At 38.0% G+C, this 19448-nt stretch overlaps 1 protein-coding gene across 1 annotated transcript; it reads right to left on the bottom strand.

The window, feature by feature from the left end:
• Nucleotides 1-494: 494 nt before the first annotated feature.
• LOC133336319 (aminopeptidase N-like) lies at nucleotides 495-3606 on the bottom strand. The gene is made up of 5 exons (XM_061544610.1): nucleotides 3140-3606; nucleotides 2916-3071; nucleotides 1438-2851; nucleotides 836-1356; nucleotides 495-762 (listed from the first exon to the last, which is right to left on the bottom strand). The coding sequence occupies exons 1-5, from the start codon at nucleotides 3604-3606 to the stop codon at nucleotides 495-497; spliced, it is 2826 nt and encodes a 941-aa protein (XP_061400594.1).
• Nucleotides 3607-19448: the final 15842 nt, after the last annotated feature.

The following is a 19448-nucleotide window of genomic DNA, read 5'->3' as shown; positions in this document are numbered from 1 at the left end:
TTATGAAATCGGGTGGTCTATTTACGGAGACGATGATGGGGAGGTGGTCTGAATCAAGAGAAATGACTGGGATTACGACATTTATCAGACCTGGTGCCACAATGGTGATGTCCGGCGAGCTGTGGCAATCTCCTCTAATTCTCGTGGGGGCATCCTCAGTCACCGTGCAAAACGTGGAGCCTTTTTTTAATTTCCCTCCATAAAGTTCTGATACCCGAAGTTGAGAAAAAATTTTATTTTTGTATATAAATATATCTCTTTATTTTATTTATTTATTTTTTTGTTTTATTCCATTACAATCACTATGGGCCGGTGATGATGATGATCATGATACAACAAAATAAAACATGATGAGTTCCTTCTACATATATATAAAAAAATTCGTGGATGTCTTAAAAACAACAATAGAAAATTAAACTAAAAAAAAACTGGGCAAAAACCTCGGTTTCACACAATAAACACAACAGGATGCCGATCATGTTCCGCCTCCTCCTCTATGCATCAACGGCAACACGTTCAAGTAGACCCATAAGAGACAGGCGATCATGCAAACGAGATTTCATATCTTGAACGTTGCGACCAATCCATTGAATATTGAAATTAATGGTTTCATAGGCCGATTGGACGCTCTTCTCGGCCTTCTTGAAGTATTCCTTGTTCGCATCAATAAGTTGGGTGATTTTCTCGAAGTCTTCGGAGGAAATGATTTGTGTCGAGATCGAGGATAGTAGGCGACCCAAATCGGTTGATTGAGGACCAAAGCTGGAAAGAGAGGGGAAAATTAATATCAAACCTCCAAGGCGGATTCTCCCTCTTCTCCTTCTCGATTACTTACAAATTGTGCAGAGCGGCAAGATTTTCGGCAAAATAGTCTCGGGCAAGTGGCGCACCCACTTCACTGCGTGCTATAGAGCTAAAGGCAAATGTAACATCCTGGGTGCGTATATATTCCGCCTTATCGAATGTCAAATCGATATAATCCCGCAAGACCTTTTCGTTGCGCGAACATCCCAGTGATACGATAATCGTTCTCTTTTCGGTAGCCACATTAGAGGCACGATAACGTTGCCACAAGAATTGCCAATCATCTTTGTCACCATGGCGGATAGCGGTACAATAGACCGTGGGTCTTAAATCGGCAGGAATTTGATTTTCATCATCGGGATTTTTCGATAATTTCCATTGTTGGAAATAAGCGACAGCCGACTTGACACAATCTTCCAATTCTATGCGACAGGCCCAGCCAGTTACCAAAGATTTGAGAAGAATTTCCGAGTGTGATTTTGAGGATTCGAGAGAATGATTGAGGCCATCGACGTGGTTATAGATGGGTTCGATGATGTAACGTAAATAGGTCTGGAATTTGAAAAATAAAAAAAATAGATTTGTAGTAAAATATTTTTTGAAGACCTTTTAAATATTTCCCTATTTACGTACCTTAAAATAGTCATGTTGTTCGGGGAATGGTCTCAACAGCCGAATAACATTACTCAAACCATCCAAAGCCGATTTCCATGGTAAATATTCCCGTTCCTTGGTCAGATACTCCAAAACATCAAACGTGATGTCATAATCATGATAACCACTCCAAGCGAACGATATAACATCATCGATTAAATGGGCACGATTCATCACGTGGATCGTATTGAATTTATCACTATTCAGGGTGGCATTCAGCAGCCGCCAATTTTCAAAATCATACATAACACGATAAACACCCGACAGCTGGAGATTGAAAATAATCCATTCCTGAGGACCAGCAACATTTTCCAATTTCAGTGGTACACTTCGACCCGACTCATCACATTCCATCCACACTTTGGGTGTGGTATTTTCGAAATTCAATTCCTTGGGTGTGGTATAGCTCAACGGAACCCACCAACATTTTTTGGCCTCTTCATCGGAAATCGAATTATTTTCCAAATACCTATGTTGGGTTATTTCAATCGCTCCCGTCTCGTAGTTACGATTAATTTTCACCAAAGGATAGCCGGTCTGTAGGGTCCATGAATCCATAATTACTTTCATATCGTATTTCGGTTCAATGCGATCGAATTTGTGTGCCTTTTCGGTGAAGGCAGCCCACAAATCATCCTGTTCGGCATTGCCATATTTATGTTTCATCAGATAGTCACGGACACCCTCAAAGAAACCATCCTGGCCGAGCAGCATATGCAACATTCTCAATACGGCCGAGCCCTTTTTGTACGATATCGAATCGAAACGTTCGCCAATTTGACTGGTATTCAAAATCGGTTGCGATATGGGATGAGAGCTGAGCTGGGCATCACGACGGAATATCGATATGGAATTATCCAAAGAATCGGCATTATAGGAATCCCATTCAGGGCTGAGATTCTTGAGACCCAAACTGGCTATGTAGGTGGCGAAGCCTTCATTCAACCACAAATCGGTCCACCATTTCATGGTGACCAAATTGCCGAACCATTGATGGGCCAATTCGTGGGCAATAACTTCGGCAATACGTTGTTTATTCGATTCGGAGGATACATTGGGAGCGAAAAGCAATGCCGTTTCACGATAAGTTATGAGACCCCAATTTTCCATAGCGCCAGCGCTAAAATCGGGTATGGCAATTTCATCGACCTTCTTGAGGGGGAAGGGGATACCGAATACTTCTTCGTAGTATTTCAAGACATTCGGACCAACTTCAGCGGCATAATCACATTGATCGATGTAACCACCACGAGACCAGGTACGGAATACAACATCGGAACCCTCAACTTTGGATTCTTTGTACATGAAATCATTGACGGTGTAGGCAACCAGATAGGTGGACATGGGGACTGATTCTTCGAATACACTCCAAATGAAATCGGGAAGGCCATTTCTGGAAGAAAGAGGGTAACAGACGAATAACAATATTCCTTTTCTTAAAACCAGAAAAAACTTACACTGGCATCTGCTTCTCCAAGGGCATATTACTCAAAGCTGTCAAGGACTTATGATGGCCCAGCCATATAATAAACTTGGCCTTGTAATTGGGCTCATCGAAACAGGGGAAGGCTGCACGTGCTGAGGCCGGTTCAAATTGGGTAACCGAGAGCCATCTGGAAAAACGAATATAAAAATAAATTTAGAATCCACTCTCAATTATTCTTCATTTTTCCATTCTCACCTCGTCTCATTGGTATCCTTGGCCACGTACGAACTTCGATAATAGCCATGCAGTTTTTCGCTCAATATCCCGGAGAAATACAATTTCAATTTATACATTTCACCCTTTTTGAGGGTCTGACACAAACGTATAATATAGTAATCCTGTTCGGCCACCGTATCCACCGACTCCTTGCACAGGCGGAATTTCTTATCGGCATAGCTTTTAAGTTGTATCCTCGATTCGTCGACAGTTAAATTTTGAACATGCAACGTTATGTTATTGGTATCTTCGAGGACATTAAAACGTATCGATACCTGACCGTTAAAGGTTAAATTGGCAGGATTTTCCAAATGAGTTATCACCTTTAATTTGTAGCGATCTGGTTGTATGGCTGTGGGTAGACGGTAATGGGTGTAGGCATTTGTCAGGGCCAGGGTGGCCAAGAGGCAAATGGGCGCCAGCGTTAGACAAAGGCGATTTGCCATGTTGAGCGGGTGGCAAGTGGTATGGGGGTGGGAGCTGAAATTAAAAAGAAAATGAGGTATTAATGGAAATAGTTCGGAGATAAAAAAATAGGCTCCAAGGGTCCACAGATGTTTTTCCTACAGGAAAATATCGACCCCTGAGAGGGCCTCACGTTTTTTTTTCTATAAAAAATCGATATTAGAGGGTATCACGAATGTTTTCCTATAGAAAAAAAATCGACACTTAGAGGGTCTCACGAAAAAAATCGACCCCTGAGAGGGTGTCACTAATTGTTTCTGTAGAAAAAAACCGATTCTAAGAGGGTGTCACGATTTTTTTTTTTTTTTTTTTGTAGAAAAAATCGACCCCTGTGAGGGTGTCACGAATTTTTTTCTCACGGGTGTCGACCCCTGAGAGGGACCCACGAATTTGTTTCTATAGAAAAAAATCGACCCCTGAGAGGGTCTCACGAATTTTTTCTATAGAAAAAAATCTATCTCACGAATTATTTTTTCATAAAAAACCGACCCTGAGAGGGTCTCACGAATTTTTCTATTAAAAAAAATCGACCTGAAAGGGTCTCAATAATTTTTTGTGTAGAAAAAATTTACCCTGGAGGGGGCTCACGATTTTTTTCTATAAAAAAATCAATCTCACGAATTTTTTTCTATAGAAAAAAATCGAGCCCTGCGAGGGTCTCACGAATTTTTTTCTATAGAAAAAAATTGAGCCCTGCGAGGGTCTCACGAATTTTTTTCTATAGAAAAAAATCGAGCCCTGCGAGGGTCTCACGAATTTTTTTCTATAGAAAAAAATCGAGCCCTGCGAGGGTCTCACCAATTTTTTTCTATAGGAAAAAATCGAGCCCTGCGAGGGTCTTACGAATTTTTTTCCTACCAAAAATTTTCAACCCTGAGAGGGTGTCACTAATTGTTTCTGTAGAAAAAAACCGATTTTAAGAGGGTGTCACGATTTTTTTTTTTTTTTGTAGAAAAAATCGACCCCTGTGAGGGTGTCACGAATTTTTTTCTCACGGGTGTCGACCCCTGAGAGGGACCCACGAATTTGTTTCTATAGAAAAAAATCGACCCCTGAGAGGGTCTCACGAATTTTTTCTATAGAAAAAAATCTATCTCACGAATTATTTTTTCATAAAAAACCGACCCTGAGAGGGTCTCACGAATTTTTCTATTGAAAAAAATCGACCTGAAAGGGTCTCAATAATTTTTTGTGTAGAAAAAATTTACCCTGGAGGGGGCTCACGATTTTTTTCTATAAAAAAATCAATCTCACGAATTTTTTTCTATAGAAAAAAATCGAGCCCTGCGAGGGTCTCACGATTTTTTTTCTATAGAAAAAAATCGAGCCCTGCGAGGGTCTCACGAATTTTTTTCTATAGAAAAAAATCGAGCCCTGCGAGGGTCTCACGAATTTTTTTCTATAGGAAAAAATCGAGCCCTGCGAGGGTCTCACGAATTTTTTTCTATAGGAAAAAATCGAGCCCTGCGAGGGTCTCACGAATTTTTTTCTATAGGAAAAAATCGAGCCCTGCGAGGGTCTTACGAATTTTTTTCCTACCAAAAATTTTCAACCGAATTAATCGTAATTTGATATTTTGGGTTCTCATTGGGTATCAAATCGTTCTACCAAAGATTTTCAACATAGGTCGAAGTTTTGCTATATCCTCCATATAGCGGCTCGGCTAATTTTTGGTATTTTGTGGATTTTATAAAGGTTTTTCAAGCGAATTAGCTGTAATTTTCTTATTGGGTGGCAAATCTTCCTATTAAAAATTATCAATATTGGTTATTTTTTAGGGTAGTCCACATGTACTGGACCTCCCAAAATTCGGATTTTTAGGTTCGTTTTTCAACCGAGTGGTCTGTAATTTGATATTTTGGATTCACATTGGGTATAAAACCTACCGAAATTAAATTTAACATCACTTAATATCGATATTATCCATCAAATCAGATTCACGTTGGATTGGAATCCTATACCGAAATATTTTTGTAATTTTTTTATTTTGTTCCACAGCTGATTATCCCAAAGCCTACATTCCACCGGCATGTGTATATGTATTTAGTTTTGTTTTTTTTTTCTTATTGGAAAACCAGAAAATCAAACATTGACCTTAACATGCAAACACGAATAAAAACCAGCTTCGATTTTCCTCCATTTGTTGTAGATTTTTTTCATTGTCTCTGTTTTTTATATGTTTTAAAGGAAGTTTAAGGAAATATCCAGTTTAAACTGCTTTTCGATAATGATGATGACTTGAAAAATCTGGTTTCTCCATGTTAGCCATTGTATGTGTGAATATTTTGCTAATGGAAAATTCTGTAACTTCTATTTAACTTTGGCAAGAAAAGTTCGATTGGTTAAATGTGAGACCACCACAATTAAGGCAAATTCTTGTTAAGGAGGCAGATAAAATAACAACATTTCGACTATCATTAAATGTCTTTTGGGCCGGAACTGGGACCGTGAGAAACGAAATGCTAGCACTTATTCTCAGACGCTTCATCCAGCCAAAGCGATTCCGAAGACAGATGAGTGGGCTCAGCACGGCAGTTGAAAAGATGCAGCGCATCGTGAGAGTCAAGTCCACACGCAGGACATGTGTTGGGTATCGTACTGTCAATAGTCCACTGGTGTCATAAGTTGGCACCCTGTCACAGTTCTCAGGGCTGGATTCTGACAGGTTTGAATTTCCTTCCACTGCGTATCACATACATTGGCAAACTGGCGCCGCATAGATTACCACCGGCCGACCTATTGCTTTGTAGGATGTCAACAAGTTTTCTTTATCAGCAACCCAAGAGCTGCCGACAAACTACTTGAGGACTTTGTTTCCGCTTCTCATCTTATCGTGTTCAGCGGGGGGAGCTTTCTTTCAGCCGTCCATTTGGTGAACAGAGTGGCTTGGATGGATTTGGTATTAAATCAGTTATATAGACATTTAACCTTTCCCAAATATCATCGATAATGGAACCTGATGTCATGATCGCACAATCTTACTTACTTACATAGCGGGGTTGTGAAAGAACATTTATTCCATAAGCCGAGTTTAAACAAGAATTCCAGACGTGTCGGTCTTGTGCGCAGACCATGTTCTGAAATGTTCTCTTCCACTTGATCTTATCATCGAGTTCGTGGCCTTCCCCAACTGCGTGAGCCATCAATTGGCTCGCTTTTATATGCCTTTTGTGCTGCGACATCCTCATCCATTTTCACAACATGACCTAAACAACGTAGTCACTGCAGCTCGATACGTCTGACAATGCCGATGTCCGAGAATAGATGGTGCAACTCTTGGTTCATTCGACGGCCATATACACCGTCAACGCAGATCGTCCCATAGATCTTTCGGAGAATCTTTTTCCCAAACACTTCAAGAGCTGCCTCATCTGCTGGAGCAAGTACCCATGCTTCAGTTCCATATAACAGTACGGGTAGTATCAGTGTCTTGTAGAGTTTGAGTTTGGTCTAACGGGAGGTGGTTCTCAAGAGCTTACTAAGACCATAGTAGCATCAGTTGGTCAACACTATGCTCCTTCGGACTTCAAAGCTGATGTTATTAGTTTTGTTAATGGCTCTACCGAGGTATATAAAATCGTCCACTACTTCGAAGCTGTAGCTCTCAAGTTCCACAGTTGGTTCGAATCTACTTGACGTCTTGCGCGTTGATACCATCAGCTTTGTCTTCTCGCCATTTACTGCCAGACCCACTTTTTCATCTCCTTCTCAATTCGTTCAAATGTAGCTGTTACCGCTCGCTCGAGATGTCGTCGGCGTAGGCGAGTAACATGTGCTGTTTAGAGTAAACAGTGCCACTTCTATTCACATTTGCATTTCGTATGACCTTTTCCAGCAGGATTTTGAGCAGGTCTCACGACAAAATGTCACCTTGTCTGAATCCTCGTTCGGTATTAAAGGGCTCCGATAGGTCCTTTCCGACATTAACTTCTGACCTTGTGCCACTTAAAGTTATCCTGCAAAGACGTATTAATGTTGCAGGAATGCCGAACGCAGACATGACTTTTTAAACACTTATGAGCAGATTGGGCTATCGAATGCGGCTTCATAGTCGACGAATAGGTGGAATGTGTAGATGTGGTTTTCGTGGGTCTTGGCACATAGTGAAAATCTGATCAGTGGTGGATTTGCCAAGGCTGAAGCCGCATGGTATGGTTCAATAATGTTATTGACCATTGCCTTCATTCGTTCACACAGCACACTGGATAGAACTTTGTATGCGATGGAAAGGTGACTAATTCCTCTATAGTTGGCACATATCGTCTTGTCACCTTTTTTGTCCACGGGACACAGGATGCTGAGGTTCCAATCATTGGGTATGTATTCCTCTATCCAAAATTGTACTAATCAGCTGGTGCATGCTCCTGACCAGCATTTGACCACCAGTCGTGAATAGTTCGGCTGATAACCCTTCGGCAACTTCTGCATTATTATTCTTCAGCCGATTAATTGCTATTCTGACCTCATATTGGCTTCGTGGTATACAATCTATTACTGTCATCTCTTATTGGTTCTGGGGTATCTTCTTCACCGCGACTATTTGATTCCCTAAGCTTTTCAATATGCTTCTTTTAGATGCCCTATCGTACAATCACCCGCATACATTACGAACTTCAGAAAGGTAGAGGTTAAATAATTCCGGAGGTATGACCCTTTCTGAATTCCACATATGACTTGGCCGGAGGTTGATCTTCTCTATGTCCTCGAACAGCTTAGCATGGCTTTCGATAAGTCAAGACGCACTAAAACTGTTCTATCGCACGGCCTGTTCTAGTGATGCTGTAGTTGTGCTGTGCATCCTCACTTCTCATTAGAGGGAGGAGTAGTGACTTTAACGTCTTTGCTGCTGAAGTCAGAAGGTAAATCTGCCTGTACGATTCACATCTGCTGGCATACTTGTCTGGCTTCAGTAGCGGGACCACACCACCTATTTTCCAGGCTTCGAGAACAATGTGAGTTGCAAACGACTTGTTATGTATTACTAAGTACTCCACACCAGGTTCTTCCAAATACCATTGAGATTCCAATCGGACTCAACGGTTTGGATGACATAGCGTTCCTGCGAAAACTGTAACTCCTCGGCTCGGACGAAGAACAATTCTTTTCAACTTCTCACTCTGGGGTTGCTCTATGAACTACCTGATAAAAAAAAAACTTGCTGATCCTTTTTGGATCAGTCACCGTTAGGTCGCTAAACGTAACAGCTGTTCTATCGTGCTTTCTTCCGGTATTCGAGAGTGACTTAACCGTTGCCAAATAATTTACTTGTTGCGGTTCCAATGTTGCAAAGCTTTCGGCTGGTGGTCTAGGCCAGCTTATGCTCACATACAAATCTTTTGACTACGAGAGCGAGTTCTTCCACACTTAGGTTTTCAGGTGTTGTACGGCGAAGCTCATTCGTAAGTACCGTCGTCTCCGCTGGGTGGTTACAGCAGTGATTATTCTTGTCAGCTATCCGAGTATCTGAGGGAATGGGTAGCTTTCTGAAGCGGCGATTAGTAAAATCTCTGAAACTGTACCATGGCTCAAAAAATTTCATTTATCAGACCCTGTGCTACAATAGTGATGTCACCTTACTCTGCCAGCGCTGGACCCCTCTGGTCATTACCTAGAACGGAATGACAAATCTTATGATGGGCTTTTAAATGCCTTAGCACCAAACGGCTATTACCGTAACATTTGGAAGTGATATCTTTGGAAGTGATTGGTCAATTTTGACAACCTGCCTTCAACACACATATACTTTCAGAGTCCCTTTATGTTCCATACTGGGCAAATTTATTAGAAAAGTCTGTTTGTACAACTATAAACCCTTGTTTAAACTCTCTATAAGATTATTGCAGTTAACTAAATAGCACATTGTTTTTGACCCTCGTTAACCCAAATGTTTTATATTCGTCCATCTGTCAAATTTTATCTAGTAATATGTCCCATATGACAACATGGCGCATCGAATTCAAGTAGAAACTATGCAATTTGACATTTAATCCGATAGTCAGCTGAGCTAAATGGAGTAACTATTGAATGTAACAGGATTAAATTTACACTTACGGCATATTAATAAGGTCACCCAGGATGATCATATGCAAGGTCTATTAATAAGGTCATCCAGGAAGACCAGCTGGATATCAGATGCTTCTCAAGTTTTCTGTCAAAATCTATTACTATGAAAAAGTAAATAAAGTCAAAAAATTGACATTAGACTTGAGAAAAAACAGCTGACTTTTGCTTGCTGGTGGCCACGATCTATTAATAAGGTCACTCAGCAAGCGAAAGTCAGCTGTTTTTTTCTCATGTCCATTCTCAAAATTTTCAGCTTTGTTCATGTTTTTTATTATGGAAGTCAATTCAGAATAATGAATTTTGACAGCAAATTTGAAAGGCAGCCGATATCCCGCTAGTCTCCCCGGATGACGATCTATTAATAAGGTCACCCAGCAAGCGAAAGTCAGCTGTTTTTTTCTCAAGTCCAATGTCAAAAATTTCAACTTTGTTTATGATGACGTTATTATAGGCCTTGCTGGTGGCATTATTAATAAATATTAAAACAAAAACATCTGTTCGACTATCTGTCAAATGTTATCTAGTAATATTGGCAACATTGCACGTCGAATTCAGATAAAAACCATGATGCAATAATAAGGTGATGTATCAAAACAAAAACCTTTGTTTTTGTCTCGATCATCTGTCAAATTTTTCCTTATAATATTTCACATGGTTGGCAACATTACACATTAAATACAAGTAGATATTATGCACTTTGACAGTTAATCAAGACTTCAGCTGCGCTAAATGGATTACTTATTTATTGTGCCATGGTTTCTATCATGTGAAATATATGAAAAAAAATTGACAGAAGGTCGAGACAAAAACAAAGGTTTTTGTAGTGATACATCACCTTATTATTGCATCATGGTAAAAACTATGTACTTTGACAGTTATTCGGATAGTCAGCTGGGTTAAATGTAGCACCTTCTTAATGTGCCATTGACTTTACATTATGAAAAACTTCAACATTTTTGAAATTTAACAGCTGATCTCTTGATTCAGGCCTTGTTGACATTCAAAACAATTTCTCCAACTCAACTGTAAGCGTAGTCTTAATCTTGCTACGTCACTACGAAGACAACTATCAGTGAATAGATGCTCCATAAAAAATACTATGGAAATTTTAATATCTCCCTCTCTATTTTGTTATGGTCTAATCTTTTTTTAAAGCTCTTATATTAAAAAAATCGAGTAGCCACCAAACGTCTTGACACATTAATAATAATGAGATGTAAATTAAATGACAGATATTTGGGTGGGGAAAAGAAAGCGTCGTTGTTGTTTTTTTCCGATTATGTTTAAGCCATAAGTTATTGATTTTTGACAGGTAATTAAAAGACGAATATATATGTAGGTATATAATTATAAAAATAAACAATATTGATATGCTATAAAAAAACATCAACAAACATTGACACATTTTTTGAAGTTTGTAAATAACAATAAAAATTAAAAAAAAAACATTAATTTTTTGTTTGTTTTTTTATATTTATTATTATTATTTATTTTTTTGCTATAACTTCAGGCTACAAAGTGTGAATAAAAGGCATTATTTTGGCTAAGGTAGCGCGTGTTTGCATTTTTGCAAAAAAAAAAAATGGCAGCACTTTAAGATGATTTCAAGGGAATGAATGTTCGTTTCGAAGGGTCTTGAAACGTTTAATGTTTTTTTTTCATTATAGCATTTAAAAATACAAATTGAATACAACACGCAACATCGATATCCATCTGTCAAATTACATAGTTTTGTATGAGAAATTCTGTATGAGTGAATAAAATAATTACATTTTAATGAATTAGCTAACAAAAAAGTTCCATCTTAGATTTTTTAAAATATGTTATTAACCCGAACAGTAATGAACTCGTGCCAGAGAGAAACATAGATTTGCTTGTTTATGAGTAATTCTGTGTTTAAAAGAGACAGACCAGTTGATAATCATACATTAACCCAAGATCTATAAATAAGGTCACCCAAGTAGCAATCGTTTTACGTTTTCATAACGTAAGTCAATTCACAATAATGCATTTTGACAGCAAACATGAGTTGCGTAGATATCCAGCTGGTCTCCCTGGGTGACCTTATTTATAGGGCAAGCATTAACCCATGATGCTACAATAAAGTGATGTATTATCCGACCATCTGTCAAATTTTATCTAGTATGATTTCTAATGAATCGCAACAACATTGCACGTCCAAGACCTATTAATAACGTCAGCCAGGCAGAACAGTTGAATATCAGTTGCGTCCTAAGTTTGCTGTCAAAATCCATTATTGTGAATTGACTTCCATAATGAAAACGAAACAAAGTTCACATTTTTGACATTAGACTTGAAAAAAGCTGACTTTTGCTTGCTGGATAACCTTATTAATAGATCTTGTGCACGTCGAATTCAAGTAGAAATTATGCACTTTGACAGTTAATCGTATAGTCAGCTGTGCTAAATGGAATGCATATTTATTGTACCATGCATTAACCTTTATTTGTTATATGGATCTGAAGCATGGGTACATACGCAAGCAGATGAGGCAGCTCGCCGTCGAATGAACCACGAGTTGTACCGGCTATTCTCGGACATCGGCATTGTTAGTCGTATTGAGCTGCAGAGACTACGTTGGCTAGGTCATGTTGTGAGAATGGATGAAGATGCCCCAGCCCAGAAGGCATATAAAAGCGAACCAGCTGATGGTTCACGCAGAAGGGGAAGGCCACGAATACGATGGAAAGATCAAGTCGAAGACAACATTGCCGAAAATGGTCTTTCAAATTGGAAAAACTGCGCACAAGACCGACGCGCATGGAAATCTTTTCTATGCTCTAGGCTCATGGAACGAAAGTTCTGTCACAAGCCAACTAAGTAAGTAAATAAGAATTAACCTTTAACTTTGGAGGGGGCATTTTAGAACATACATTTGAAAGTGGCTATGAACTAGATACCCGAAAGTCGCTGTATATGTAATTTTTGGCCTTATGAAAAGGTTGCGAGCTTTGAACCCCCAGCTTGAACTAGACCTTAAAGTTAAGGAAGAGGAGACTAAACAGGTATGCCGTAACCTACAAAAACAAATTGCTGGCAGCTGATGAATATGTTCGAACAACCAAGTTACACAGCTAGCGACAGTCCGCATCTTTATTAAGGAACTAGTTCTTAAAAATAACGATATAGACGAGACTATTTTAGAGAGGTCATGGTTCTGTTCCTTCCCTGGAGAAATGAGGATGTTGACTTACTTCTAAATGATAACCGAGCTTTTTGAAAGTGTTGCAAATTTAAAAGAACGAACTGAGTTCAAGAGAAATACTTACAAGGATCGAGAACTCGAAAATGTTCTTCAGCGCCTGAGAGATGAAGACAGAATATAATATAATATAATAACGAAGAAGCGACTACAGAAAATATTGATGATGAATTCAGAGTTCTTGGAGTCACAGAAATAGATCTCAATGTACAGATATTACATACACAAGGAGGTGGTACATCAGATGAAACATCTGAAGGGTCTGTTCCCATATTTAAATTGCATCCTTTAATTTCTGTGTCAGACCTCCTGAATATGTTTCATACCACGGCACCATAAATAGGTAGTCCATTTACCTGAAAGTTGCAAATTGCGTAAATTCTACTTGAATTCGATGTGCAATGTTGCCAACCATGTGAAATAATATATGGAAAAATTTGGCAGATGGTCGAGACAAAAACAAAGGTTTTTACTTTTATTTTTTTTTTTGATATATCACCCAATTTTTGCATCATGGTTCGTATATTGATTATGTTCGCAAATCCAGTGGATTACATTTGACGTATACGCTATGGAATTGACATTTGATAGTCTTAACGCGATATACGATAAAATGTTAAAATACATTAGTTGTGTTTTGATATCGAAGGAAATTACCGATTTCACTTTCTAATCTCTGCATATTTTATACCGAAGTTATGTACACACTAAGATGTATGATGGAAATGCGTATAACAAATTACACCCACATGCACATTTCCTTTTCGAAATTATTAAAAATAAATATATTAAATTATTGAATAATAATAGTTCAAGAACGTCACTCAGTCGAACAGCTGATGCCAGTCATGTAGGCAGTGTCAAAACAAAACAAAAACGGCAAACATGGTCAAGCGAATTTAAGTGAAGGTTGAGGTTAATTGTTTTTATGTATTGATTAGGATTATTAAAAACAAAATTGAAATATGTATATATTTTTAAGGTTTAATTTAATACCCAATACGGCGCCCTCAAATAAACAAAAAAAACAACAAAAAGCCGGCCATATAATTCATTCACCTTATTCATCATTTAAAGTGGGAGCTTGAGCACACGTATTAACGCAACCAATCAAGTAGCGTGAACCCCGTAAAAAGCGTTAACATGAAATACGTTTTATGAATTTTTAATCAGGGATTGAAAAAAATATGTATTTTGAAAGACAAATTTCGTTTGCATTGAATTTAAAATTGAATTATAATTAAGGAAAACAAATCGAAAAAACAATTTTTAATAAAAAAACACAAATTGTTAATCGTTAATAAATTTTGTAATGCAAACCGAAATGTCACATATTGAAAAAAAAAATATTTTAAAGGTTTAATAACGTTTTTCTTACGGTTAACCGATGTCATTGCCGCCAAAGGTTATTGTCACATTTTTTGGAAATTTAAAACACGCATTGATTTCTCCACTGAATAACAAAAAAAAAAAAAAAACAAAATTTCAATTAAAAAAATGTTAAGCTAATGCCAAAACGAAATCTAGTTCACAATTAAAATTCTCTGTTATCGCTTAGAATTTATTTATTGTTTTCCAAAATAAGGTTTGTGCTGCAATTACCATTTAGTGTTTTATTTTCGAATTAACAAGCTCAACATGTGTCTGAAATAATGATAACGTCTTTCTAAAAAAGTAAATGGTGTTACGATTATTTTTTGACATTTTGAGGACAACGATGTTATCAAGGATGTTTCGATAAACATTTGGATTAATGGATACTGAAGCGGATCACCTCTGTTTTTATTCAAATATGATTTGCTATAGTATAAACGCATACATTTAAATATTTGAAATTAACGGTTAACTATGTAAATATTTTGTAAATAGTACTAAAAACTACATCTCTGAATCTACTACATTATTACACAACCAATACTATATTAGATACTTGCTTCTCATAAGTAGTACCCAAGATCTATTAATAAGGTCACCAAGATAGCAATCGAAATCGGAAAACAGCTGTTTTTTCTCAAGTCTAATGTCAAAAATTTCGACTTTGTTTACGTTTTCATAATGGAAGTCAATTCACAATAATGCATTTTGACAGCAAACTTGAGAGGTATCGATAATCAGCTGGTCTCCCTTGGTGACCTTATTTATAGGCCATGGTAGTACCTCTAAGCTCAATCTAATTTCAATAAAATCAGCTACACTCCGAGTCCTGGACCACCCGGCTCTAATTCGTTTAAGGGGGCCCCCCAATCTCGGGGTCAAAATTTTTTTGATTTAATTCGAATCTACACTAATTTAATAATGTCCCTACAAAATTGCAAGTATAACTCTTGAAAATATAGCCAATTTATTGTGTCAGCATCAAGTGACGGCTAAAGGGCTTCTCAAACTTAAAACGCGTTTTTCTCTTTTGCGAATGGCGGGCACGATAACTCAAAAAATAATAACCCAATCGATTCCAAATTTGTACACGTTTCTCTGTGAGTGTATAGCTATTGGTTTTTGGTCAAAAATCGGCGATTTTCCAAAAATATTTTTTAAGAGGTCCGCCATTTTGTTAATTTTAGAGCGAAGTCAATAATCTCCAATATAATTTCGGATTCCGATGTTCCAGTGAAGAGTTATCATGCCCGCCATCAAAAATAAGGACTTTTCTTTAATTACAAAAAACAACAACAAAACAATAACAAAATTTTTTTGTAAATTATGTTTCTTCTCTTTTAAATCTTCAAATATATATGTGCAAAGCTACAAACCTTAACAAGCATTGGTATTGATTTACCAGCCCATTGAAAATCTTGAAAAATTAAAATCGAGAATGGGTAGGGTTCCCTTAAGCGAACACTGAAGGCTTAAGATCATTACCCACGCTTGCCCAAGTTGATGGACTAGATCATAAGCTGGAAGTAGTTCCTAAACAAGGAGTAGCCAACATTATTGTAAATCTTTTTGTTTCGAGTTTCTTCACTGGCGCCCAAAGTGGGACAAGCCTCATTGAAACCCAAGGAGTTTTCTTTCAATACATAATAAATTTCAGTAATATAAAATGCTAACTGCGGAATACCCAAGGATCCATAATGACATATTTTTATATGCAGACGATATTTCAAATCATCCAGCGGTGTTCAATGCTTCCAAATGAAATACCAAAAAAAGAAATTTGTACCAGGTTTACCTACTTTATGAGGATTTATTTGAGATATATGCAATGGAATTGATAATTTAAACTCGCCGGGTTAACGAAATCCAGTACAATGTAAATATACTATAAGTTATCGAACTCCTTGATTTAAAATAAGATCTATTAATTAGGCCATCCAGGAAGACCAGCTGGATATCAGCTGCCTCTCAAGTTTGGATATCAGCTGCCTCTCAAGTCCGTTATTGTGAATTGTCTATCATTAAAAAACGTAAACTAAGTTCAAATTTTTGACATATATTTTGTTATCTGATCTTGATAATAGATCTTGATTTAAAAATCCACTCGACTTAAAATAGCAATTCCATACTTTTTCAATCATCAGCTGATTATCAATTATATAGATACGATCATGGCACAATTAATAGGTAGTCCACTTAGCGCGGTTGATGTCTCGATTTACTGTGCGTAAATTCTACTTGAATTCGATGTACAATGTTGTCAAGCATGTCAAATATTATAAGGAAAAATTTGACAGATGGCCGTGACAAAAACAAAGGTTTTTGTTGTGATACATTACCTTATTATTGTATCATGGATACGATATATTATATCGTTTAGACTACGAAATCCACGCGATCTCAAATGTCAATTCCATAGTGTATAGTGTCACCCTAAACATGTTCATAAATCTAGTAGATTCTATTTCACATATACGCTATGGAATTGACCATGATGCAATAAGAAGGTGATGTATCAAAACAAAAATCGTTGTTTTTGTCTCGACTATCTGTCAATTTTTTTTTCATATAATATTTCACATGGTTGGCAACACTGCACATCGAATTCAACTAGAAATTACCCACTTTGACAGTTAATCAAGACATCAGCTGCTCTAAATGGACTACGTATTCATTGTGTCATGGAATTGACATTTGAGATCGAGTAGATTTCGTAAATCTAAACTCACTTTTAAGATGTATTTTCCGATTTTATTAATCGAGTCGATTTAAAATCATAATCATTAATACACTCAAGTAGGAAGTGACTTAATTTTGCTAAAATAAGTCAGAGCGAGAATCCATGTGCATTGTAAACAACTTCTCTCTCTCTCTTCCTAGTTGTCATTTACACAGCATTGTACCATGATTAATATCATGGTGCAATGAATAGGTAGTCCATTTAGCGCAGCTAAATGGATTACCCACTTTGACAGTGGGTAGAAATTACCCATTGTCAGCAAACCGAGTAAAACAGCAAACCGAAGGCTTTGGTGCAGCCATATCCTACTGTACAGATGAAGAAAGAAACCTGGTGACATATACAGACAGCGTGTTGAGGATCTGAAAGGAGCATTTTGAAAAGCTTCTGGTATCAAATAATAACGGAGAAGAAGATAACCTAGAAGAAATTATGGTATAGATTTTATACGGCCTAGCCAAGATGAGGTGAGAATAACAATTAATCGACTGAAGAATAATAAAGCAGCAGGTGCCGATGAAAAACCAGCCGAACTATTCAAGGCCGGTGGTCAGACGCTGATCAGGAGCATGTACCAACTGATTTGTACAATTTGACTAGAGGAATACATGTCCAATGATTGGAACCTCAACATCCTGTGTCCCGTGCACAAAAAAGGAGACAAGACGATATGTGCTAACTATAGAGGAATTAGTCTCCTCCCTATCGCATATAAGGGGTCAATGACATTGTAGGACCATACCTATGCGGCTTCAGATTTGGCAAGTCCACCATAGACCAAATTTTCACACTGCGTCAAATCCTGGAAAAGACCCACTAAAAATATATCGACACATTCCACCTATTCGTCGACTACAAAGCCGCGTTCGACAGCCCAATCCGCTCAACACCTCTGAGTCATGTCTGCACTGTGCTTGCTGCCTGGCCATCGTGTGCCCTCGCTATCATCGGGCTGCACTACGCATACTGCCGCCAACCTTCAAACTACTATCCGTCCACTTTCACCGCGATTAAAACTGACTCCACTCCACACGCCATAACGTCGTCGCAACCCGCACTCTTAGTTTAACCTCAGAGGCCGTTCATATGCTTCGAATCAAAAAACTTCATCCCGTCGACAACCCCTCCTCAGAGCCATATCGTGTTATTAAGAACAATAAATGTTAAGTGTAGTTATAGGAAATAAAAATTATAGGAAATAAAATCTTTCTGTAACGTTTTTAAAAGGATCTAAATTGCGTATTTTCTCTCTCTTAAAAATCCCACATCGAAAATAAATACTTAGTGGTAAACAAAGTGGTAAACACGTCATCACAATGGGACAAGGTCAGCAATTAAAGTCGGAAATGACCTCTCGGAGTCCTTCAATACCGAACGAGGATTCAGAAATGGCGACAATTTGTCGTGTGACCTTTTTAAAATTCTGCTGGAAAAGGTCGTACGAGATGCAAATGTGAACATAAATGACACTCTGTACCCCAAACAGCATAAGTTACTTGCATACGCCGACGTCATCGACATAATGGGTCGAACATTGCGAGCGGTAACAGCCACCTTGGAACAAATTGACAAGGAGTCAGCCAAAGTAGATCTGGCAGTAAACGGCGAGAAGACCAAGCTGATGGTATCAACGCGTAAGACGTCCAGTAGACTCGGACCAACTGTTGAACTTGAGAACTACAGCTTCGAGGTAGTCAAAGATTTTATATACCTTGGTACCGCCATAAACAAAACGAATGACATTAGTTTTGAAATTCGGAGAAGGATTGTGATGGCCGACAGATGCTATTATAGTCTGAGCAAACAACTCAAAAGCAAGGCCACTTTCCGCCAGACCAAACTCACATTCTACAAGACGCTGATACTACCCGTGCTATTATATGGATCTAAAGCATGGGTACTTACGCAAGCAGATGAGGCAGCTCTTTGAGTGTTTGAGAGAAAAATTCTCCGAAATATCTATGGGCCGATCTGCGTCGGAGGTGAATATTGCAGTCGAATGAACCATGAGTGGTACCATCTAGGTCTAGGCTAGGTCATGTTGTGAGAATGGATGAGGATGCCCCATCTCAAAAGGCATATAAAAGGGAACCAACTGATGGTTCACACAGAAGCGGAAGGCCACGAATCTGATGGAATATTCAAGGGGAAGACAACATCTCGGAAAATGGTCTCTCAAATTGGATGAGATGCGCACAAGACCAACGTGCCTTGAAATCTTTTTTAGTTCTTAAGTACATTTGGCTGCTTCCTCTTATTAGGCCCATGTAACAATACCACCCATTATTCGATATTTTGGGCACGTTTTGAGCCGAATTTGATAATCAGGGTTCATGTTGAGTGTCAAATCGTTTTTTGCTTATATATTCTTATATCGGTAGATATTTTTTTTTTATTAATTTTTTTCCGAATTACTTATTAAC

Source organism: Musca vetustissima, unplaced genomic scaffold (genome assembly GCF_032173495.1).
Source record: "Musca vetustissima isolate MV318-11 ecotype Yass unplaced genomic scaffold, APGP_CSIRO_Mvet_v1 utg13325, whole genome shotgun sequence".
Classification (NCBI taxonomy): domain Eukaryota; kingdom Metazoa; phylum Arthropoda; class Insecta; order Diptera; family Muscidae; genus Musca; species Musca vetustissima.
Note: the sequence above shows the minus strand (reverse complement) of the source record. Positions and strands in the feature narration are given on the sequence as shown.